Source organism: Myotis lucifugus, unplaced genomic scaffold (genome assembly GCF_000147115.1).
Source record: "Myotis lucifugus unplaced genomic scaffold, Myoluc2.0 scaffold_0, whole genome shotgun sequence".
In the NCBI taxonomy this organism is placed as follows: Eukaryota; Metazoa; Chordata; class Mammalia; order Chiroptera; family Vespertilionidae; genus Myotis; species Myotis lucifugus.
In genome coordinates, this window is record NW_005871048.1 from 13,570,242 (window position 1) to 13,596,588 (window position 26,347).

The following is a 26,347-nucleotide window of genomic DNA, read 5'->3' on the forward strand; positions in this document are numbered from 1 at the left end:
TTGTAGATGGACAAACCTAAAACCAGAGAAAGTAATCAATGGTCTTTTGTTCCTCAGTGAGATATACTGGACCTTTTTCATATGTTAATATTCGATTTTGACAACTCTATAAGGTAATACCATATCCCAATTTTACAGATGAAAACAACACCAAAATTTAATGACTTGACCAAGGTTCCAGAGCTAATATGTAACACTTTTATACATGTTAACATTTCTTGAATGTCTATTAGAATTTTTAGGAATATAAAGATAATAAAGTTTCATTCATGCATTGAGGAATTTATAACCTTCTAGGAGACATATATTTTTGACAAAATTCTTGATAATGATATATGTTCTGATATTTGTAATGTGATGATTTTAACTGCAGGAAGAATACACTGGCTGTGAGACCAGAACTCATTCCATATGTCAAGCAATGTTTTTGACACTGATCTAGTAGTTATTTTAGTTCAGAAGATAAACAGAAATGCAATTAAAAATCAGTTATATATTTTAACATAGAAATTGTGATCCTGTGTAGGACCCAATGTGCAGAGCACTCAGAGTATTTAAGTGACAAAATATAAATCTTACAATCCCAAGAAATTGCCTCCTTTAAATTTTTAGATTTCATATAGGGACAATCAGCCACATACTATCTTTGAGTTAATAAATGCAAAATGCTCTCTAAATGTTAGTGTACATATTTCATAATTCATATCTTGTATTACAAAATGACAAAATAATAGCAAAAATTGAGGCATACAAATCAATGTTTGCTATTTAATGAAAAGAAAAGTTACCTCTCTTTCTCAAGTTCTTCTAAATAACCAGTATTTTCTCTGCTTCCGTTTACAAACCCTCTTCTTGGAAACGAACCCATAGGAACAGGACTGCACTCTCCTGAACGACTGGATACAGATCCTTCCCGGCTTCCATAAGAACGGAGGGACATTTTGGACCGTAGTTTTACTCCAGGGAAATTACTGCTATCTAAGTTAAGCTCTAAATAAAATAGAGACAAGTTTTAATATAATAATTGCTTTAAGTAGTCTAATGCAATATTATTATTTTAAAAGTGAAATCTCAGGTTCATATTTAGCTCTCAACTTTAACCACTTTATAATTGAAAAATTATATATATATATATATTACATCAAGCCTATAGGAGTACTAAATTAATGTAACTATTAAGCAGCCAATTCATGCAGGGAAAAGAAATCCTTATCATAAATACTGATGCTCAGAGAAATTCACTGACTCCTGATTCTAGAGAAATGTAAAGGTAGGAGAGAGAATACATAGAAAAATCCTGAAAAACAAAAAATCAGAAAATTGCTAAGCCTCTATGAGGCAGACTCTGAGAGCCTGCAAAAGGACAGTGTACTAAAGCATCGAGTCAATAAAAGGACACACTTCTTGGTTCAGAAGCTTATAAATTTCTAACAGGAAACCACAAATATACATGACTAAATAAACAACTGTTTAGAAACAGAATGGCTAAACTTTCCCTCCAAAGTCAGCTTGAGTCAGGGGAAAAGAAGTCTGTTAAAGGAAAATTAGACAAAATGTCCTTCCTTAGATTCAAGTTAGACAATAATACATTTAGGGAACAAAAGGTAATTTATTTGCCTACCTTCAGTTATAATTAAGCATTTTCCCTATTTTGAAACTGGAATTTTAAGCAACAAAATAAGACATTCTTTTAAAATTCTGCTAAGAATGGCTTATAACCAGCTTATACCAGATGGAACAGAGAAGGACACTACATCACATGAGGCAATGGGCCCAGTCTGTGGTATGCGGCTTTCTAAAGGCCTATTTAGTGACCAGCAGAGTAGCAATGAGCCTTCAAAAGATCTTAAAATGATCAAGAAGGCATCTAAAATAGTTTATTCAAAGCCAGTAAAATGTTTAACTGAAGAAATAACATGAAAATAGACTTTTTACATTTTCATACTTTAATAATTATATCCTAATGGGTAAAACTGCTATACTAAGGAAACTGATACCAACACCCAAATCAAAAGAAGTTATACTTGGCTATACATATCTAAAGTTGACAACTAAAGCATAAAAAATTATTTTAAAACACTTTTTAAAAATGTACCTTTGAGGCGCTCTAATAAATCAATCTGTCCAGAAGATGTCATAGCTTCATCTTCAATACTTCCTTGTAGTTGTTTAAGTACTTCCTGTAAAAAACAACAACACAATATCTGAACATGACAAAATTCTCAAAATTTTCTTAAAGAATAATTTTAAATATCTTGGTACTTAGGTATGGTAGCTAAAAAGTTATTTTAGATAAACCTGGAAAGCACTCCACATATATATTACCTAGTATGAATTAAGAGCAACAGCCAGAACCGGTTTGGCTCAGTGGATAGAGCGTCGGCCTGCGGACTGAAGGGTCCCAGTTGTTTAAGTACTTCCTGTAAAAAACAACAACACAATATCTGAACATGACAAAATTCTCAAAATTTTCTTAAAGAATAATTTTAAATATCTTGGTACTTAGGTATGGTAGCTAAAAAGTTATTTTAGATAAACCTGGAAAGCACTCCACATATATATTACCTAGTATGAATTAAGAGCAACAAATTATATCCCAACAACGGTAGTGATATTTTGTAATAATAGTAATAATGAGTAGTCTCTTGCAAGATACTATATGGAACCCTTAAGATAAATTATCTCTAACTTTTAAAACAATACAAGGTGGATTATTCTCATTTTTGGGTCGGTCAATTGAGACTCAAAGAGTTGACCAAGCTAGTGAGCAGCAAATTTATGCAGGAGTAGAGGGCATCTTTATCACAAATGCTGATGTTCAGAGAAATTTACTGACTTCTGGTTCTAGGTAAAAGGTTAAGAGAGTAAGTAGAAGAATTATTTTAGATAATCAGAAAATGGCCAAGCCTCAATAAGGCTGGCTCAATAGTTATGTATTTAGAACCCGTATCTCTCTCTTTTTTTTAAAAATATATCCCATTGATTTTTTACAGAGAGGGAGACAGAGAGGGATAGAGAGTTAGAAACATCGATGAGAGAGAAACATCGATTCAGCTGCCTCCTGCACGTCCCCCACTGGGGATGCGCCCGCAACCCAGGCACATGCCCTCGACCGGAATCAAACCTGGGACCCCTCAGTCCGCAGGCCGACGCTCCATCCGCCGAGCCAAACCAGCCAGGGCAAGAACCCGTATCTCTTGGGCGTGCACCAACATGACCATAAAAAACATCAAATTAACACATTATAATAGGCTGTTTTATTTGATGCCCTAAAAAATCAAGCTTTTATATATCACATTTAAGCATATTCTTCTAGTATACCAATTTACATTTAGCAGATATTTAAATGACTATATGCTTATTGCCTCCTGACTTTTGATGCCATTATTTCTTCCCCATCTAAATCTTTCTCTTGATTTGATTTGTCAAGACCCTTGAATGTATCTCTTTTTCAAATTTAGACTGTAAATATTATAGGTTTCTCCTCAGTCCTTGGCTTTCCACCCTACGCAACTCCAAAATCTGACACTTATCTTTAAAGAAAAACCAGTCGTGTTTGATACAGGCCCCTTCCCTTTTGTAGGTCTGTCTCTCTCAAACATTGAAAGATTATGGGCTGTTTTATTTTGTCTTCTAGTTCAGCCTTATTCTCAGGTGGTACCTGATTCCCTAGCTCTAAAGTTTTGTCCCTTGGAGGCTATGAGCTTAAGTGTTTAACGTCCTGCTTACATAAACTTCAAAGTCTGACAAACATCTTGAGGAGATCTGTTGTGTGAAAGTTATGTCTCTCTTCTATAGCAAGACTTTGCCTAACATTCTGTCTTTGTAGTCCACCCCCAGCATCCTTCACTACAAAAAAATTCAGCCAATATCCCATGGGGAAAACTACCCATGCATTTGGATCTCCTCTAAATATCAATATTTCACATCTGCCTATATGTTTGTCAAGACCTCCAATAGTTTCCTTCCTCCATTGGAATCCTTCTGCCTGTTGCAATAACAAATACTAGTCTGTACCCAGAATCAACAGATATCCCTGGGGAAGAAAATCACCAGAGATCTCAGCTCATCTAGAAAGGGCTCTTTCCTGTTTGCATTTTAGTTAATATAGTCATTGATCCTCCCACAGTTCTCTATAATGTTCTTAAAAGTATGTTTGTTTTTGTTAATCCTCACCTAAGTATATTTTTTCCATTGATTTTTAGAGAGAGTAAAAGGGAGGGGGGAAGAGAGAGAGGGAGAAACTTTGATGAGAGAGACACATCGATTAGTTGCCTCCCTCACACACCCTGATGGGGGCTGGGGATTGAAATTGCAACCCAGGTTTGTGCCCTTGACTGGGAATCAAACGGAACCCTCCTGTGCGCTGGCCAACGCTCTAACCACTGAGCAACCTGCCAGGGCTAATGGTATGGTTTTTGTGTGTGTATATTTTATAGTTGCTGCAGTAGGATTAATTGCCTGAAGCTGCATACTGTATATACCTAAAAGAAGTCATCCTCAATTTCAGAGTGCTTGAAAGAAAATACAACTGGCAAAGCAATTCCAAATAAAAGATTTCAATAAGTGCCTTGAGAAATGGTAGATTTTAAAACTAATATGTAATTTTAAAGGAGACTATTTGTATTTATAAATTCTAGAAGCTTAGTTTTAAAAATTAATTATATTATATAATCAAATCATTTTTAAAAACATTTTAAGATTTTAGAAACATTACAGAATTTTTTTAGAGACAAAATGTGTTATGGTAACATCAGTGAATAGAAAATATTTATCAATGAGCAACAGTCATTTCATGGGGGTTGCTACTTGACCCACTTCTGTTTTTCTCAATACATTACAGTTATAGATTCTTTTCATTACCAAACACATATACTTGATAATTAAATTTCTAAAATAAATTATGAAATATGTCAATTTAAACTTTTGTTTCTCCTTTTTTCCTTACATTCTGAAAATAGAAGAAACTTTACATGCATATGGTTTTAAAGCTTATAGAGCAATTTATAAATATTTCATTTTGTCAAAATACAACAAAAATACAAATGTTTCATTAATAGTTTGCTTATAGATATTTTTTTCTCTACCTCATACCATCTTTTTGTTTAATGCTTCACATCTCTACATGACTATAATTACCATGTTGTTATACTCAGCATTTGAAATCAATCAAGTTGAGTGCTAGCCATGGAGTAAAAAAATACAGTATATATGTCATTAAAGTTTAATTACAATTTCTGCATTTATCTGATTCCAGGTCAACTAAATCCAATGAAATCTATTATACTTTATTATATTTTTATTACAGAAAATGTCAAATATATACATAAGAATATTATAATAAATTTCCATATATCTTTACATCCTGCTTCAATAATTATCAACTCATGGTTTGTTTCATTTACACCCATACCTATTTTCTCCATTTCCCCACCTCCACCCAGATTTGTAACAAATCTCAGACATCATATCATTTCTTCTGTAAATATTTTAATACATATATTTAAACATGGATTCTTTCTAAACACAACCACAGTGCTATCATTATACCTAAAAAAACAAACATTTCAAATATTCTCAAATATACAGTCAGTGTTCAGTGTTGTATACCTATTTTGCTGTGGTATACAAAAATATTTTTATAGTTTGTATCAATGCCATATGAACAGCAAACAGTATTCTCTTTTGCCACTAGATGGTACTACTGCACAAATTGCAGGCATCCTTAAATGATCTCATTGGAGGGACACACCTTGCCTTTCTTTGGGATAAGTAGCTTAATGATTAATAAACATGATTCAAGATTGTACAATGTATTTCAAAATCTGATAAGTGATATTTTTTTTGGGGGGGGGGGATTACCATTGTTTTGGATAAACTTTAATCCAGCATAGAGTGCCACTGTTTCCAAGTGTCTTTTTACAAATCAATATTCTAAAAAAAATAAATAAACAAGTCACAGTTTCTGCTCTTTAATAGCTGAAAGTCTCTTAAGGAAAAGAAATGTAAATAATTTCCTTATAAGGTTGTAACTGCTATGATACCATATGCCCAATCCTAAAGACATATGTGGATAGATTAGCAAGAATGTCTTGTAGATGCACATGTTGAGTAATTATCAATTCATGGTTGAATTCAGATATATCTTAAATGCCAATATTCATGATGTATATCACCGGGTAAGTTGTCAACCTGATATTCCATTGTAGAAATTTAAGGGTCTGATTTGTCATTTACTCTGACATTCCACTTCAGCGTGGAGATGGATCTAAGGGTAGTGTAAAATGTCTCCTAAAAATGAATTCTGAATTTGTTCAAGTAGTTAAACAAAAATTTAAAAGTCATCTCAGAGCTATCCACTAGAAAACAGACATTCAAATAGGCCAGTCAGGAGTTCTCTGCAAAATATACCTCCAAAGTAGATGAAAGAGTAGTCCTGTTGGGAATTTTACATTTTATATCTTTAAAACTTTTGTCATATCATGTAAAAAAAATTTTAGATACATTGCATTGATCAGTGTTAAAATAGGAAACTATTCTTTTTTAACCTATTAGATAACTAATTTGGCTGTTTGTAAGGACACCCATAGTTTGTGGTAAGAAAATATGTTTGTTTATAGTCTACCTTATTTCCAAAAGGATTTGAGGTAGATATCTTGGAGATGTATCGTTGCTAGGGAAAGTTTTTAGAACAGAAATAGGCAATTAAAGCAGAAAAGATTTATACACAGACAGATAAATAGAAAAGTACATATGAGTAAAAAGACTGAACTGTTACAATATTGAATATAAAGGATAAAAGAGGAGCAACAATAGTTCAGTGATATATAGAAGCTTGAAGAATAAGGAAGACCTCAAAATGCACAAAAAAAGGACTCAGAAAAGAATAGACAATGAATCAGAAATAGGAGTAGTGAACAGACAGGAGAATAGGGTCAAGAACCCAGATGTTAAAATAGCCGAGAGGCAGAAAGAACATAAAACAGGAAAAATTTTTGAAGGCGGTAACAGTTTTATAGATGAGTTCCAATTCTATAGTTATTAAATTCAGTGAGAAGTAAATCTACCTTAGTAATTAAAAATTAAAACAGCTATAAGTCTTAACATAGATTAGTTTGAAATTAGAACATATTTTCCCCATTGCAGACTGAGTATTTCATATCTCTTCTTAGAAGTTACAAAGCTTATCAATGTTATTTGGCCAACCAATTCTAGGGTTTGAAGGTATCATGGAAATCCTCTAGGGAGGCTAGTGCAATGTCTGTATTTTCCTTTGGCAACTTAAAATTAAGTCCAGAAGAGGACCCAAAGGTGATGCAATTTAGCTTGTGACAACACCAGGAATAGGACCAGGTACTGACTTTCATTCAGGACTCTTCCATTAAGGCACCATGATTTTCTTGATAATCTATCAACGCCACATTTAAGTGGCAACAAGATCTGAGAGAGATGGGGAGGAAGGCTATGGGCACCCTGATTTTCTTGACAGTCTATCAACGCAGCATTTAAGTGGCAACAAGATCTGAGAGAGTTGGGGAGGAAAGCTATCCTATCTAATAAAAGAGAAACATGGTAATTAGCCGTACGGCCGCTACCCTTCCCATTGGCTAATCACTAAGATATGCAAATTAACTGCCAGCCAAGATGGCGGCCGGCAGCCAGGCAGCTTGAAGCGAACAGGGAGGCTTGCTTGCTCCAGTGACGGAGGAAGCCAGGTTCCCCGCCTGCCTTGCCGGCCTCTCAGCTGCTCTCTAAGAAACATTGTAACAAATAGAGAAGCTAAACCAAACCCCAGAAACCTCCTTTCAGTCAGCCAGGCTTCAGCCAGCCGGACCGCAACATTGTATCAAATACAGAAGGTAAACAAAGGCTAGAAACCTGCTTTCAGCAACCGAGGTCTCATAGCTGGAGCCAAGCCTCAGAGCTAAAGCTGGCCCAGAATAGAAAAAAAAGAAAAAAAGGAGCGGTTGGGAGCTTCAGTCACCCGCCAGCCTGAAAACGGCCCTCAGCCCCTCATCCAGACTGGCCAGGCACCCCAGTGGGGACCCCCACCCTGAAGGGGGTGTGACCAGATGCAAACAGCCATCATCCCCTCATCCAGGCTGGCCAGGCACCCCAGTGGGGACCCCCACCCTGATCCAGGACACCCTTCAGGGCAAACCAGCCGGCCCCCACCCGTGCACCAGGCCTCTATCCTATATAGTAAAAGAGTAATATGCCTCCCGGCACCGGGATCAGCGTGACAGGGGGCAGCGCCCAAACCCCCTGATCGCCCTGCGGCTGTGTGTGTGACAGGGGGCGGGGCCACAACCTCCCTATCCGCCCTGCTCTGTTCGTGACAAGGGAAGGTGCCCCAACCCCCTGATCAGCCCTGCTCTGTGCCTGATGAGGGGAGCTCCCCAACCCCCTGATTGCCCTGCGGCTCTGTGTGTGACAGGGTGCGGCGCCCCAACCCCCTGATCGGCCCTGCTCTGTGTGTGACAGGGGGTGGCGCCGCAACTCCCTATCGACCCTGCCTTGAGTATGACAGGGGGCGGTGCCCCAACCCCCCAATCGGCCCTACCCTGAGCGTACTAGGGGTGGCATCGCAACCTCCCGATCTGCCCTGCTCTGTGCATGACAGGGGGCGGTGCCCCAACTCCCCAATCGGCCCTGCTCTGAGCCCGACCAGGGGCTGCACCTAGGGATTGGGCCTGCCCTCTGCCACCCGGGAGCGGGCCTAAGCCAGCAGGTCGTTATCTCCCGAGGGGTCCCAGACTGCAAGAGGGCACAGGCCGGGCTGAGGGACCCCCTTCCCCCCCCCCGAGTGCACAAATTTTTGTGCACCGGGCCTCTAGTCCTATATAATAAAAGGCTAATATGCTAAGTGTCTGGTCGACCATTGAACCAATCAAAGCGTAATATGCTAATGATATGCTAAGGTCGCTCAACCGCTCACTATGATGTGCACTGACCACCATAGGGGCAGATGCTCAGACCGGTAGGTTAACTTGCTGCTGGGATCCGGCCGATCGAGACTGAGCAAGATGGGCTGGACACGCCCTGGAGCCCTCCTGCAGTCCCTCCCTGGCTGGCCAACCTCCCGCGTCTCTCCCTGGCCCTGATCGTGCACTGGTGGGGTCCCTCGGCCTGGCTTGCGCCCTCTCGCAATCCAGGACCCCTTGGGGGATGTCAGAGAGCCTATTTCTGCCCGATCCTGCAGTCCAGGCTGAGGGACCCCACTGGTGCATGAATTGGTGCACCGGGCCTCTAGTATTTAAGAATTGAGATATATTCTCAAGTTGTGAAGCTAGTTCCTATGAATTACATAGAACACCCAGTCTCAGTAGAGTGATACTTAAGCTTAAAAATAACTTAAAAACTAACTAGTTACTGAGATTTTATACTTATTTCTTTATGACTCACTGGATGAATTCAATACATTTTATTTCCAAGTATAAATGTTAACATTTGTAAGAAAAAGAGTTTACATATTACCACTTAACTTAAAATATACTTTTAAGTAAGTGAAGTATCTAACCCAAGTTTACAAGAGGGAATACTAAATAAAAATGGATAAACTACAATTAAAAGTCACAATCTTAATACCTTCATATTAGATGCCTCAGTTTCCAGTTTTGTAAGATGATTGGAATTATCTTCTAGCTCTTGCCGAAGATTTGAGTTCTCCATCTTCAGTGCCTCAACTTGCTTTAACAACTGATCATATGAAGCTGCAGCCATCCTTGGCTACCCTTGGACCTATAAGGTTAAAAAGGATTTTGAAATTCACTACTAAAAATATAGTGGCTGCTTGTTTACAAAGAAAGGAATAAAGAAACAAAACTCTTGAGACATTTAATAAGAAGAATTGTGTTAATATGTTAGTTTAGGTCTCAAAACAATATTGTTCAAGTAGTAGCATCTAAGAGGATGAAACAATGGAGTCTTAGTTGAAGACAAACAGGATTAAATTAGAAGAGAACTTGTGTAGTGTCTGAATACATTTGACTTTTCAGAGTAGATGAAATTTTTATTAGGTTAGAATTTTTTCAAGGTTTTACAGATATTATACCTGGCGTAACAGGCAAAACACTTAGGAAATGTAATTACTGATAAGAAATTTATTTATATTAGCAATACTAACTTATTTCTGAATTTCGTCCGATAGTCACAGAATTTTAGAGTCAGAATGGATTAATGAGATTAGCTAGTGCATCCCATCACTAAGGCTAGTCATAAACACCATGCATGGAGAAGTAGGTCTGAAGTTTCAAGAAGGCCTCATTAAAAGGCAGTCATTTAACAAAGTGAACACAAAGGAGAGCGTTAGATTGAGACTTCAAATCTTTTTTATAAAAGATTGACAAATAAGAATGACTAGTATTGAGTTATTATAATTACTCAAAAGGATGAATATAATAGGCCAAGCTATGGCATATGTGGTATTGGAACCTACTATGCTCAGATTGAGGCCAAAAGACACTTAAAGAAAATGAATGATTTTAGGAGTATAGCTTGTTAAAGAGAAATTAAACAGAGTCTGGAAGTTAATCATATGACTGTAAAAAGAAGAGGGGAGAAAAGAAAATATATAGAAGACAGCCAGGTAATAAGAGGTTCTTACCATGAAGAATATTAGAAAGCAAGGAGTTATATGAAGACTAACCAAGTTAGGAAGACCCAGGTTCTCTTTTCAGTTTAATTCCAAGCTCACTTTGGAATAAACAAAATCTGCCTACCACAGTTCTTTTTTTAAAAAATCCTCACCCAAGATTTTATGTTATTTTGATTTTTTTTTTTTTAGAGAAAGGAAGCATGGGATGGGGAGGTCAGGGAGGTCAGGGAGGGAGGGAAGGAGAGAGGGGAAAGAGAGAAGGAGAGGAAAGAAGGAGAGGAGAAAAGGAGGGCAAGGGAGAGAAGGGGAGGGGAGGGGAGGGAAAGGAAGGCAAGAGATCTCCGACCAGGGATTGGACCCATAACCTTTTGGTGTACGGGATGATGCTCCAAACCACTGAAGCACCCGGCTAGGGCAATCATAATTCTTTAAGAGTTAAAAAGTATTGCAAAATTTGTACTTAAGCAATACTTAAAGATTTTGACATAAAAAAATGTTTCTGTAATAAAATCCACTATACAAACTAAGGCAGACAGGTTATAACACTGGCTAGATATGACAATATTGGAGTTCACCAACCAGAAGGCTCCTATCAAGGGAAGTCAAGGGACACAGGTCTAATCAGTTCTCCAAAGGCTAGAATCTCTGATAAACCTGGTACAACCTATTGACACCTGAGGACGAAAGGAAGTCCTAGGAGGTAGGGATCACTCACAAAAGTCTTTATGATCGAAAAGAATGTGCATCAGACTTTTATTTGGAGACTTGGGTCTTAATTTCAGGCTTAGTTGTGGTTTAACCTTTGCCCCTTCATTTTAATTCATTTTACCAACTGTAAAATGGACATTTACTACCTGCTCTAATATAATTTACAGGGATACCGTTAGAATTAAGTAACAAAAGCAGAATGAAAAGTAAAAGTGTTATGTAAATACAAGTTATATTACGAAAACAGACATGTAACATAACTTCCTGATTAAGACTCAATGTTGATCTACTATTATAAGACCCTGTCCCTCCAACCAATGGACAAGAGGTAAAGAAGTAATTGAAAAGGATAGAGGAGATGTCACAAAAATGAAGGAGAAAATTTTACCATTAATAAGCAGGTCTGGAAATATGTAGCACATTAAAAGCATGTGACAAATGTGGAAATCTGACAGATTAATAATATAAGCCCTAAAATTCTTTATTTCAAGTAAAATTTTAACAGGTGATTTTGCACTAATATAATAAAACAAATTAAGAAGAAAAGTAAGTAACACAGAGATGGGTACAGATAGGCATGCTAAAATATAGAGGATATTACCTTACACAATCACAAAAAGAGCCAGAGGAGCAGAAACTATTAAAAGTACTCTTTAATAGAGGGGAAACATTCAACCCTTCAGATGGACAATTAGAACATTCTATCTATCATCTTTGTTTTTCTCTCCAGAATGGCAATCATTAAAGTCACTTCTGTTCTAGAAAGAAAATGTTTCATATAATTTTATCAGAAAAACAAGATGTTTCATGGAATAATATTCTAACTTATATTCTTTTAGGATATTGCAGCCATCCCTCCCTAATTCAAAATTGCTTTATGCAAAATTTGAGAAATCAAGCATAACTTCATTTTGGAATACCTTTTATACAATCACAAGAATTTCATACCAAATACATTTTAAATGCAAGTAACTCAACAACATTTTAAAAAATCAAAACTTATAAAATGGGAAAACATCTGAATCTTTCGCTTTGGTGACAGTATACAAATATCCCAATTTTTTTTTTTTTTCTATAGTAAAGATGCTAACCATAGAGCAGGGTAAGGGAGAAGAAAGCTTTTACTGTTTTGTCTTAAGGAATGAAAAAAATGTAATTGTCAGTACTTTTAGATAGTATTTTTAGAGAAAAATACTAACAGAAAGAGAAGAAACCAAAAGAATCAATCACAAAAGACTATTTCTAGTCAACACAAAGAATAAAATTAGAAAGGAATACTATTGGCAGATGATATAATTATATATTTGGAATATCCAAAAGAACCAACTAAATATTGCTATAAGATAATTTAGTAATGTGCTATAGTACAAAATATAAAAAAATGTTTCCTTTATATATACAAAGAGAAATCAGACAGAAGATGAAATGGGAGGAAAGATCACATTTACAATTTAAAAAATAATAAAATACTTAGGCATAAATTGAACAGTATCCAAAATGTATGAGGAAAACTGTAAAACACTTCTGAATGATACTAAGGTAGACTTCAACAAAAAGAAAGACATACCTTGTTCTTGTTTATGAAGGTTCAGTAATATAAGGTGCCATTTCTCCCTAAGTTAATTTATAAATTTTACAGTCCCAATAAAAACAAGATATAAAATTTGTTTTCTGCAGCTAGATATTAAAAAAAACCTAACAAGCAAAAATAGGAGAGTAGGAGGAATATACCTACCATATTTTAAAATACCATACAAAGTCTTTATAAGTAAAACAGTATATAGTTAACTATATTTTACTAATAAGTTAACTTTGGAGTTTTAATACTTATACTACGATTATGTAAGATGTTAACATTAGGGGAAGCGGAGTGAAGGGCATCTAGGAACTCTCTATTGTTTTCCAACTCTTGTAAATCCAAAGTTACTTAAAAAGAAAAAGTTTTTAAAAAGCTCTGATATTGGCATATGAGTAGATTTACCATTAAAATACAATTTTAAAAATCCAGAAGTAAATATCTGTAAATTTGGTAAGGATGAAAATGTAGCATCACAACATGTGAAAAGACAGACTTTAAATAAGTGGCATTGGGAAACAGGGAAGCCATGAGGAAGAAGAGAAAACTACATCTATTCCTCAGACTAGGATAAATTGCAAAAACCCCCAGAGATTTAAAAACATTATATGACATCTAAATTATTGAAATAGTTTTGTCTTTAAATTAAGGATTAATGAAATTAAATACACCCTCTTCCAAGGAGGATGCTATGGAGCAAGAAACATTAATTGATTTGTTAATGAGTATAAGGCATACTGAGGGCCAACTGGAGTTCTCTGAAGTGATGTCCGTTACTAGACTGGAGTAATAGAATGGGTTCTTAGGGTACTTCAAACAAATGGGAAAGTTTTTATTGGTGTAAAAACATAACTACTTTTAAATAAGTAGGAAGCAACCATGCAGTGGAATACTGTACTGGCACTCAAAAGAATGATGTTAATGTAAAAGAACAACAAAAAAGTAAAATAAAAAAAGAAGTATGCTGATCACTATGTTTCATATGGTCTGTCCTGTTCTAGTAAAAATAAAAGGATTGTATAGATTTAAAGTGTCATTGAGCCGAAACCGGTTTGGCTCAGTGGATAGAGCGTCGGCCTGCGGACTGAAAGGTCCCAGGTTCGATTCCGGTCAGGGGCATGTACCTTCGTTGCGGGCATATCCCCAGTAGGAGATGTGCAGGAGGCAGCTGATCGATGTTTCTCTCTCGTCGATGTTTCTAACTCTCTATCTCTCTCCCTTCCTCTCTGTAAAAAATCAATAAAATATATTTAAAAAAAAATAAATAAAGTGTCATTGAAAGGATAAAAAACCAATAGTCATTGCCTCTAGAAAACAGGTCTGAGGTCTGCTGAGAAGAAGCCTTCCTTTTTATTGTATACCCTTTTGTAGAGGTTGAAGATTCAACCAAAAAGTTGGTTCTTTGAAAACACTACCTATGATTAGAGAGAAGAACCCAAACATATAAAGTGAACATAATTCTAAGGTGGGAGGTGGAGGGGGGAAATTGATTCAAGAAGAAACAGAAAACCTTAATAGTTCTGTAACTTTTGAAAAATTGTAGCAGTATTTTTCCTCTCCTCCTCCCAACACCAATAAACATACAAACAAAACTCCACTAGATAAAAATGGTTTTAGACACCTTCTACCAAAATTTAATAAACAAATCATACCAACTTTATTCAAACTTTCCAAAGAATAAAAATACAGAAAATAATGTGTGTGTGTGTGTGTGGGGGGGGGCGGGGGGGGGGTATGTACCCTGACTGGGAATCAAACCTGCAACCTTTGCGGTTCTCAACCTGTGGGTCGCGAACAATGAAAAGACATCCTGCATATCAGATATTTACATTACGATTCATAACAGTAGCAAAATTACAGTTGTGAAGTAGCAACGAAAATAATTTTATGGCTGGGTGTCACCACAACATGAGGAACTGTATTAAAGAGTCGCGGCATTAGGAAGGTTGAGAACCACTGGCAGGGACAACACTCCAACCAATCAAGCTATTCAGCCAGGGCTAGTATTTTACTTTTAAATGATAGGAAGTTTTAAGGTCCTTGATTATTTTTCAACAATAATTTTTAATTTCCACTATTGCCCCATCTTCCAGAAATCTGTTGCAATCTTGATTTGGCTTCCTCTCACTCTATGACATTGTATATACATTATCTTTAAAAAAAATTTTTTTTACTATCACTTTGATGGGGTCTTAGGAGAAAGAGGTGGTAAATGTGAGTGACTAATTAGCGTGCATCAGAAATTGTTTATACATTAAAATATTTAATTCACATGGAATTTTACTTTTTGTATATGGTACAAGTATAGCTAATTTTATTGTCTTCCACATGGATAACCAATTACTAGTACATCAGCACTATTTTTCACATTAATCTGCAAGATAATTTTGTCTCTTCTTTCCCAATTATTTATACTTCATTTCTTTTTCTTGTCTTATTGTTAGCTTAAAACTTCAAAATAATTTTGAACAATAGTGATCTTATTCCTGACTTTAATAGGAATAGCTTAGTATTTCACTATGTAATAGATTTCAGTAACTATTTTTTAACATGTTTAGGTATTTTCCTTTTATTTTAAATTTATTGGGAGTGGCTTTTAAATGCCTTTTTTCCCCCCAAGATACCTTCTGATATAGCATATAATCATACAGTTTTTTCTTTTAATTTGTTGATGCTGTCAATTATAAGATTTTCTCATTTTGACTCTGTCTCCATTCCTGCAATAAACCGTACGTTGTTCATGTTTTATTTTACTTTTGTTCATTTTTCAATATTTCATGTGGAATTTTTATGAGAAACCAATATATATATTTATTTAGATTTAAAATAAGGTTTTGAATTAAGTTTACACTAAGTTTATAAAATGAATTGGTAGGTTTCTCATCGTAATCTTATATGGTTTAGAATAGTCTGAATAACTTATCTATTCTTTGAAAATCAGCTAGAATTGAGATCAGAAGGTATACTTTTAGCAAAAAGGCTTTTAAGTGTTTTAAAATTTCTATGTGGTTTAGATGTATTTTCTTAATCTTCTTGTATCAACATGATGCATTAATAGTTCACCAAGAAATTATTCATTCCCTCTAGCTTTTCAAGTTTATTACAACAGAGTTAGATATGTTCTCTTATTTTAAAATTTGTCTCCTTTCCCATTCATGCATTTTTTGTTTTGTCTTTTGTTCCCTTAATCAGGTTTTATAGGGTTTCATCTATTTATTGGTCTTTACAAAAAAACAAAAAACTTATAGTGTACATATCTTTTCCACTACTTTGTTTTCTATCTTTTTTCACTTCTGCATTTATCTTTACTAATCATATCCTTTATTTCCATTGTGTGTTTTTAAAAATTAACCACCCTCTAATTATTCCATTTTACTTTGGTGTGTTTTGTTTTCCCAGCTTTAAAACAAGGCTTATATCTAAAATTTAGCATCTGTAATTCCCATTAAAGTTTTACTTGGTGACAACCACAAAAAGATAAATACATGCAAGAATAAACAGGAAGAGTGCTTTATCAATCAAAGAGGGCAAAGAACAGAAAGAGAGTGCACAAATTCAGAGTATGTCCAAGATGACTTTTCCATTAAAAAAATAAGATGATGGATTTCTCTCTATGTCTATATAATTCAAATCAACAAATATTTGAAAACTTATTATTCATAAGACACCATGCAAATAATATAAAGAGGTTTTTTGGGTTGAATTGTGTACCCCAAAGAGATATGCTGAATCACAGGTAGGTAAACCCTGGTACCTGTGAATTTGACCTTTTTTGGAAAGAAGGTCTTTGTAGATATAATCATCAGGTTAAGATGAGGTCTTACTGGATTAGGCCCGAAATGCAATGATCGGTATTCTTTAAGAAGACCATGTAAAGAAACAAGACACAGAGACATCAGAAAAACATCATGTAACAATGGAGGCAGAAATTGGAGTGAGGCAGTTGCAAGCCAAGGAATGTCAAAAATTGCCAGCAACCACCCGAAGTTAGGGAGAGAGGCATGGAAAAGAATCTCGATTCCTTAGCATCCCCAGAAGGAACCAACTTTGTTAACACTTTGATTTCAGACATTTAGCCTCCAGAACTATGAAAGAATAGATTTCTATAGTTTTAAGCCACTCATCTGTGGTACTTTTGTCACAACAGCCCTACAAAACTAACAGAGGGGAAACAGCTAAAGTGACCATTATATATTATACTAGAGGCCCAGTGCACAAAAATTGTGCTTTGGGGGGGGGGGGTGTGTGTGTTCCCTCAGCCCGGCCTGTACCCTCTCGCAATCCAGGACCCCTCGGGGATGTCCAACTAACCATTTAGGTTGGATATCCCTCTCGCAATCTGGGACTGCTGGCTCCTAACCGCTCGCCTGCCTGCCTGATTGCCCCTAACCACTCGCCTACCTGCCGGCCTGATTGCCCCTAACCACTCCCTGCCTGCCTAATCGCCCCTAACTGCTCACCTGCCTGCCTGATCGCCCCTAACCACCTCTGCCTCAGCCCCCAACACTGCGGTTTTGTCAGGAAGGTCGTTCGGCTGTCTGGTCTAATTAGCATATTACACTTTTATTATAGATTACTGTTTAAACAAATCTGGTATATGAAAGTCTGTATCTACTCAACAGTAACACTCATTCACAAAGTGTAAGTAACAAGAAAACCCAAAACTTCAGCTTAAAACAAATTAAAAACTGTATGTGCATGCCTTTAGTAGAGAGAATGAATAATGGCCCTGCAAAAATGTCCACTTCCTAATCCCTGAATGTGTTACCTTATATGGCTAAAGAAATTTTACAGATGTGATTAAATTAAGGATCCTGATATGGGGAGATTTTCCTTAATTATATGGGTGGATCGAATGCAATCACAAGTCTCTTTATTATAAGTAACTAAATCCAGCAACACAAAAGGAGATAAATTAAGCTCCACCTTCATTTAACAACCAAAGGTATTGTGAAAAAGAATGATGTAGGCACTGCTTTTGCTCATTAAGGATTGTAATAAGCAAAGGCAGGAGGGCCAGAATCAGAGAATATGTGACAAAAGAAGCAGAGGGTCAGAGTCAGGGAGAGATTTAGTATGCTGCTGGCATGGAAGATGGAGGAAGGGGCCACGAGCCAGAGTGCAGGTGGCCACTAGAAGTTGGAAAAACAGTGAGAAAACAGATTCTCCCCTATATCCTCTGGAGGAAGTACAACATTGCTGCTATTGTGATTTTGGTCCGGTGAAAGCCATTTCAGACTTCTGATTTGTGTTGTTTTAAATCACTAAGTTTGTGATAATTATTTACAACAGCTATAGGAAAAAATGCCCTATGATCCAGTGATCTCTCTGCTAGGGATAAATTCCAGTGCAATCTTCTCATTGGCCCATGGAGTAATCTTAAAATATATTCACAATTTCTTTGACTCTACACTTTCAAAAGGTGGAGCTTAATTTATTCCTCTTGTGTTGCTGGATTTAGTTACTTCTAATAAAGAGAATATGATAGAAGTGATGATGTGTTACCTCTGAGACTATGTCATAAGTGGCTTCCTTCTTGCTCTTTCTCGCTACGATCACTGGAGGAAGCCAACTGCCATGTCAGTAAGACACTCAAGCAGCCAGGTGGAGAGGCTCATGTCAAGAAACTGAAGCCTCTTACCAATGACCAGGAGAAACAGACTAAGTAAGTGAGCTATCTTGGAAATGGGTCCTCCAGTCTAGTCAAGCCTTCAGATGACTGTGGCCCTGGCTGACAGAAACTTCATGAGAGATTCTGAGCCAGAATAGTGACAGATACTACAGAACACTATACAGCAGAGTCAGCACCACATAAAGTAAAATCGATCTTAAAAACTACTGAGTTTAAAATGGTCAAAAATTATGTAAATTAAAGATATAAATTTGGGTGCATATCCCTAAGAAGTGAAAGCAGGGACTCAAACAGTATTTTCACAGCAAAGGTATTCACAATAGTCAAAAGGCAGAAATAACCCAAGGGTCTATCGACACATGAACAGATAAACAAATGCAGTATATACATATACAATGGAATGTTATTCAGCCTTACAAAGGAAGGAAATTCTGATACATACTCTAACATGGATGAACTGAAGATATTATTCCAAGTGAAATTAGCCAGACATAAAAAGGCAAATATTGTATTATTCCTCTTATATGCGGTTCCTAGGGAAGTCAAATTCCTAGACAGAAAGTAGAAGGGTTTTTGTCAGGGTCTAGAGCAGTGGTTCTCAACCTTCCTAATGCCGAGACCCTTTAATACAGTTCCACATGTTGTGGTGACCCCCAACCATAAAATTATTTTTGTTGCTACTTCATAACTGTAATTTTGCTACTGTTATGAATCATAATGTAAATATCTGATAGGCAGGATATATTTTTGTTGTTACAAATTGAACATAATTAAAGCATAGTGATTAATCACAAAAACAATATGTAATTATATATGTTTTCCGATGGTCTTAGGCGACCCCTGTGAAAAGGTCGTTTGACCCCCAAAGGGGTCGCGACCCACAGGTTGAGAACCACTGGTCTAGAGGGAGGGAAATATAGGGAGTTATTGTTTAACGGGTACAGAATTTCAGTTGGGGAAGATGAAAAAGTTCTAGGGATGAATGGTGGTACATTCACAACACTATGAATGTATTAATGACATAATATATATGTATATATATGTATTTTAATGGTCAAGATGGTAAATTTTATGATGTACATTTTACAATAGAAAACTCATTAAATCTTTGTTTTACTATGGGTGACTGGGCCAGCAGTTAGGCATCATATGGTAAAAAAACCAACCATACAAAATGATACCAAATATTTCACAAGAATGCATATTTAAGAAGACATTTGAATGAGTGCTTGTAAGGGAAATAGGAGAGGGTATGGAAATAAAGGGGAGAATACTTACCTTATAAAGACTGATTATGTCATTATTTGATTTACAAAAAACAATTAAAATTTTGATTATTTATTGATTTGAGAGAGATATCAATTTGTTGTTCCACTTATTTATGCATTCATTGGTTGAGTTTTTTTTCTGTTCATCAGATTATTTATTCACTTGATTTTTAGATTCACTTGTTGATAGATGTGTATTTGTTGTTCATAATTTGTATCTCTACCTTTTTCTTCTTCTTCCTCTTCTTAAAGGATACCTTTCAGCATTTCATATAATACTGGTTTGGTGGTGATGAACTCCTTTAGCTTTTCCTTATCTGTGAAGCTCTTTATCTGACCTTCACTTGTGAATGATAGCTTTGCTGGATAAAGTAATCTTGGTTGTAGGTTCTTGCTATTCATCACTTTGAATATTTCTTGCCACTCCCTTCTGGCCTGCAAAGTTTCTGTTGAGAAATCAGCTGACAGTCGTATGGGTACTCCCTTGTAGGTAACTGACTGTTTTTCTCTTGCTGCTTTTAAGATTCTCTCTTTGTCTTTTGCTCTTGGCATTTTAATGATGATGTGTCTTGGTGTGGTCCTCTTTGGATTCCTTTTGTTTGGGGTTCTCTGCACTTCCTGGACTTGTAAGTCTATTTCTTTCACCAGGTAGGGTAAGTTTTCTGTCATTATTTCTTCAAATAGGATTTCAATATCTTGCTCTCTCTCTTCTTCTGGAACTCCCATAATTCGGATGTTGGACGCTTGAAGTTGTCCCAGAGGCTCCTTACACTATCTTCATATTTTTGGATTCTTTTTTCTTTTTGCTTTTCTGGTTGGGTGTTTTTTGCTTCTTCGTATTTCAAATCTTTGACTTGATTCTGGAGATCCTCTAGTCTGCTGTTGGATCTCTGTATAATATTCTTTATTTCAGTCAGTGTATGCTTAATTTCTAGTTGGTCCTTTTTCATATCCTTGAGGGTCTCACTGGATTTATCGAGGGTCTCACTAAATTTATCGGTGGTTTCTAGAAAATTCTTGAAAAACCTTATAACCGTGGTTTTGAACTGTATATCCAGTAGTTTGCTTTCCTCCATTTCTGTCATTTGTGACCTGTTTCTTTGTCTCCGCATTTTGGCTGCTTCCCTGTGTTGGTAGAGTGGCTTTCTGTGCTAGGTGTCCTATAGGGCCCAGTGGCTCAGCCGCCCCAATTACCTGAGGTGGACACTCTTGGTGCACCCCTTTGTGGGCTGTGTGCACAGTCTTGTTGTAGTTAAGCCTTGATTGTTGTAGGTATCACTGGCAGGAAATGACCTCCAGGCCAATTGGCTGTGAGAATCAGCTGTGTCTAGGGTGGGAGAACTTCTGTGCTGGAGACACCCTTCTGGGGCAATACTTGCTTCAGTGGGGCTTTGGTGCTCACTGAGTCTGCCAATCTGGGTGGTCCCACTCTGACCACTGCGTGCACTGGCTCTTGGGTCTCTAAGGAGGTGCTAATTTAGACTCTGCCTGAGGCTACCCAGCAGGAGCTATGGAGAGATCTGCAGATTCCTCTTTTTTGTTTGGGGTTTGGAGATGCCCAGATGAGGCCCAGCTGTGAAGCAATGCAAGCTGCTGTGGGGCCTTGGGCCTTCTTTTGGATGTTCTGGGTCTCTCTGACCCAGCTGCAGTTTATTAGGTAATTTCAGATTGCAAAGGGCCAGGCCATTCATATGCAAAAGCCTCTGTGTGCAGCTTGGGTGGGGCGGGGTCTAAGGGAATCAACAGGGTGGAGCAAACAGCTATGGCTGATCCTCAGCCCTGCCCTAAGAGGCCCCGGGTCTCAGTGTCCCGCGGTAATCGCTGCAAGCACCTCTGAGAGAAAGCCGCCCTCGAGTTCCGCCCGATGCCAGACCGTCCAGTTTCTCCCCGTATGAGTCTGGGACCCCAGAGACTCACCCGGAACTGGAATTCAGAGCAGTCGGGAGCTTGAGACTCCCTCCCGATTGAAAAAGACAACCGTGTCCTCAGTTGCCAGCCCTTTCCACGTGCGCCTCCATACCTCTGCACTTTACTTCCGCACCTCCTCTGAGTCTCAGTGTGCTTTTCTCTTCCCTTCTAGTTGTAGAATTACCATTCAGCCAGCCTTCCTTTGGTTCTGGATGATGTTCGTTTTGTCTTTCAGTTGTATTTTTGAAGTGGTTGTGCGAGGCAGCAATTTCAGGTGTTTATCTATGCCGCCACCTTGATTTCTCCCCATTGGTTGATTCTTGTATGTGCCCTGACTGGGGATTAAACCTGAAACCTTGATGTTTTGAGACAACACTCTAACCAATTACTATCAGCTAGGGCTAAAAAAACCCCCCAATTTTTAAAGAACATATCCCATATAATAAAGAGGTAATATGCAAATTGACCATCACTCCAACACACAAGATGGCCGTACCCATGTGGGCACAAGATGGCCTGCAGGGGAGGGCAGTTGGGAGCGACCAGGCCTGCAGGGGAGGGCAGTTGGGAGCGACCAGGCCTGTAGGGGAGGGCAGTTGGGGGGGACCAGGCCTGCAGGGGAGGGCAGTTGGGGGGGACCAGGCCTGCAGGGGAGGGCAGTTGGGAGCAACTAGGCCTGCAAGGGAGGGCAGCTGGGGGCGATCAGGCCTGCAGGGAAGAGCAGTTAGGGGTGATCGGGCCGGCAGAGGAGAGCAGTTGGGGGCGACCAGGCCTGCAGGGGAGGACAGTTGGGGGCGGGACCCAGGCCTGCAGGGGAAGGGCAGTTGGGGGCGACCAGGCCAGCAGGGGAGGGCAGTTAGGGGTGACTGGGCCAGCAGGGGAGGGCAGTTGGGGGGGACCAGGCTGGCAGGGAGGCAGTTAGGGGCAATCGGGCCGGCAGGGGAGCAGTTAGGCATCGATCATGCTGGCAGGGGAGTGGTTAGGGGGTGATCAGGCTGGCAGGCAGAAGTGGTTAGGGGCAATCAGGCAGGAGAGTGGCTGGGAGCCAGCAGTCCTGGATTGTGAGAGGGACATCCCTCAAGGGGTCCTAGATTGGAGAGAGTGTAGGCTGGGCTGAGGGACACACCCCCCCTCCGTGCACAAATTTCGTACACCGGGCCTCTAGTCTATATATATAAAAGCCTAAGCGACCAAACAACTGGTCACTATGATGCGCACTGACCACCAGGGGGCAGATGCTCAACTCAGGAGCTGCCCCCTGATGGTCAGTGCGCTCCCACAGCGGGAGTGCTGCTCAGCTGACTAGCCCATCCCAGCGGCCCACCTCACTCCCTCAGTAGTCCTGCCAGTCCAATCTCTGGAGAATGGGCCAGGCACTGACGGACCGGCACCACCGGCACAATCCTGACAGTGCCGCTGGCCTCCTGGAAGTCAGTTTTGGGCCCTGCAGCCACTTCCCCTCCCTAGACGCTCCACAAGGAAGAAACGATATAAAAGCAGCTGCCAGGTGGTTCCCAGCAACCGGCATGAACGTCAGCGGGATGGATCCGGATCCCGGGCTGGCAAGGGCATTCCACTGCCCGCCTGGAGGGCCCATCACGTCCCAGCCCCCCACAACCCTCTTGGGACAGGTGCCAGATGCAGGGCTCATGGCTGGTGAGCTCCGCTGCAGTGGCGTGAGCCTCTCCTGATCAGGACTGATTGGGCACGAGCCCGTGGCAGGCGCAGCAGTGCCGGGATGAGCGGGAGCGACAGGCAGGAACAGCAGGCAGTGTTGAGACTGCCGGTTTTGGCCCAATCCCCACAGGCCATGCCAAAGGACCCTACCCGTGGATGAATATTGTGCACCAGGCCTCTACTATGTTATATAATACTAGAGGCTCGATGCACAAAATTCGTGCAAGGGCTTTGGCCCCGACCCCTGCCTGGTACTGCGGCCCCTGCCTGCTGCGGCTTTGTCCGGAAGGACGTCTGATCTAATTAGCACATTACCCTTTTATTATTATAAATACTTGAGTCCTGGTGCACAAAATTCATGCATGGGTAGGGTCCCTAGGCCTGGCCAGTGTTTGGGGCCGATCAGGGCCTTCTGCAGGCTGGCCGAGGCCTCCCTTCCCTGGCTGCCAGCCAGAGCCTTCCTTCGGTCCACACCGCCCCCTGGTGGTCAGCACACATCATAGCGAGCGATCAAACTCCCAGTCGGTTGAACTCCCGAAGGGACACTTTGCATATTAGACTTTTATATAGATAGATAGATAGATAGATAGATAGATGGATGACATTCCACCTGTACCAAAAGAAGAGCTGGTGTACCTTTCTAGTAGTTGACCCTAGAGAAATCAAGGACCACAGATTATTGACTATTAAAACTAGAAGATCTAAAAATCACTTCAACTAACGTTCTCATTTCACATTCAAGACACTTAATATACTTCAAAAGTAATTTACTTTACAGAATTATCTGTGATTCCTAGAAGAGTTTATGAGGCACAGTGTTTCCAAAGAGCAAACCACCACATTCCTTTAAATTAGAAGGTATTTTAGATGATATAAACCTTTAAATAACCTAGGAATAGTCAAAGCAATCAGTGTTTAGCTAGTAAATAACATTTCATGTAGTTCTATTATAAGTTTCTTAGAGATTAGCTAAGATTCTCCAGAAACTTTCATGGTTCTGGCATTTAGTAGGTACTCAAATATGTAGTGAATGTCTTTTCTCAAGTATCATTCATCTTTTCTAGTTCATCATGCCCTATGCCAGTGATGGCGAACCTTTTGAGCTCGGCGTGTCAGCATTTTGAAAAACCCTAACTTAACTCTGGTGCCATGTCACATATAGAAATTTTTTTATATTTGCAACCATAGTAAAACAAAGATTTATATTTTTGATATTTATTTTATATATTTAAATGCCATTTAACAAAGAAAAATCAACCAAAAAAATGAGTTCGCGTGTCACCACTGACACGCGTGAATAGGTTCGCCATCATTGCCCTATGCCATGCCATCTTTTGTACTATGTCAAGTTTCACTCAGACTTAGTGAAAGTAAGTTTTGTGGGTTTTTAAAATGAAGGGGGGGGAGGAAGGTCAAAATTAAAAACATTTAACAAAAAGATTGGTTAAATTATGTGAAATCAGTAACAGTAAAAATAGGTAAAAATGATAAAATAGAAATTCACAGCCCTAGCCGGTTTGGCACAGTGGATAGAGTGTTGGCCTGTGGACATAGGGGTCCCAGGTTCGATTCTGGTCAAGGGCACATGCCCAAGTTGTGGGTTCGATCCCGGTGGGGGGCATGCAGGAGGCAGCCAATCAATGATTCTCTCTCTTCATTGATGTTCCTGTCTCTCTCTCCCTCTCCCTTCATCTCTAAAATCAATAAAAATATATTTTAAAAAAATTTCACAGCTCTGGCCAGTGTGGCTCAGTCCTGTGTACCAAAAGGTCACCGATTTGATTCCCAGTCAGGGCATATATTCAGGTTGTGGGTTCAATCCTCTGTCGGGGTGCCTGTGGGAAACAGCTGACTAATGTTTCTCTCTCATATTGATGTTTCTGTCTCTCTCTCTTCCTCCCCCTCCCTCTCTCTCTAAAAAAAAAATCAATAGAAACTTTATTTTTTTTTTTTGTTAATACTCACCTGAGGATATTTTCAATTGATTTTTTTATTTTATTTTAGAGAGAGTGGAAGGAAGGGAGTGAGAGGGAGGAGGCGGCGAGAGAGCGAGAGCGAGAGAAACAACAATGTGAGAAAGACACTTCGATTGGTTGTCTCCCACCTTCACCCTGACCAGAGCTAGGGATTGAACCTGCAACCAGGTATGTGCCCTTGACCGGGAATTGAAAAGACCCTTTGGTCCTCCGGCCAATGCTCTAACCAACAAATAATATTATATTGTCCAATCTGAAAAAGAAATTTTAAGGGGTAAATTAATTTTTAAAATCCACAAAACAGCCCACCAGTGTGGTTCAGTGATTGAGTGCCAACCCCATGAACCAGGAGGTCTTAGTTTGATTCCAAGTCAGAGTACATGCTTGGGTTTCGGGCTAGATCCCCAGCAGAGGGACATATAGGAGGCAGCAGATCGATGATTCTCATCATTGATGTTTCTATCTCTCCCTCTCTTTTCCTTGCTCTGAAATCAATAAAAACATTTTAAAAACCCACAAAACAATTTATGTATGGAAAGCATCAATAAATAGTTTTGATTCAGTTTATAGGCATGCTTATGACTATTTTAACTTTTGAATTTTTTAATCACTCAATTCTAGCCATATCAATTAACAGTGAATAATTTCAGACCTATAAAGCCAACAGTTCAGTCTTAAATATTAAGTAGTAACTTCATACTATAAAGGGAGGGGGAAAATCAACTTTTCTTATTTTAGTTCTTTCTTGTTTAATTCTTTAAAAATCTCAAATAAGTGTTTTGTTTATAAGTATGCACATGATTAATAAGATGCTCTAAAAAAAGGATGCTATGAATGTCATTACAGAAACTAATGCCTCTCCATTTGTTTAACTACCAGATATTTTACAAAGCATTCTTAAATCATAGTTAAAAACCCATAACCAAGTTAATATTTCTTCTTCATTTGATGATTTGACAATGATTTATATTGCTTTTCAAATAATTTGTTACATACTATTTTGTA

General features: G+C 38.6%; 1 protein-coding gene across 9 annotated transcripts in view; it reads right to left on the bottom strand.

Annotated features, from left to right (window-relative positions):
- APC (APC, WNT signaling pathway regulator) overlaps positions 1-26,347 on the bottom strand; it is a 104,393-nt gene that overhangs the window by 56,530 nt on the left and 21,516 nt on the right. For all 9 annotated transcript variants that reach the window (XM_014462986.2, XM_023747945.1, XM_006081157.3 and 6 more), the window contains exons 2-4: positions 9,589-9,741; positions 2,096-2,180; positions 789-990 (exon numbers count right to left, since the gene is read on the bottom strand). In XM_014462986.2, coding sequence (XP_014318472.1) covers positions 789-990; positions 2,096-2,180; positions 9,589-9,723 — 422 coding nt within the window. In that variant the 5' untranslated portion in view covers positions 9,724-9,741. The remainder of the gene's footprint in view (positions 1-788; positions 991-2,095; positions 2,181-9,588; positions 9,742-26,347) is intronic.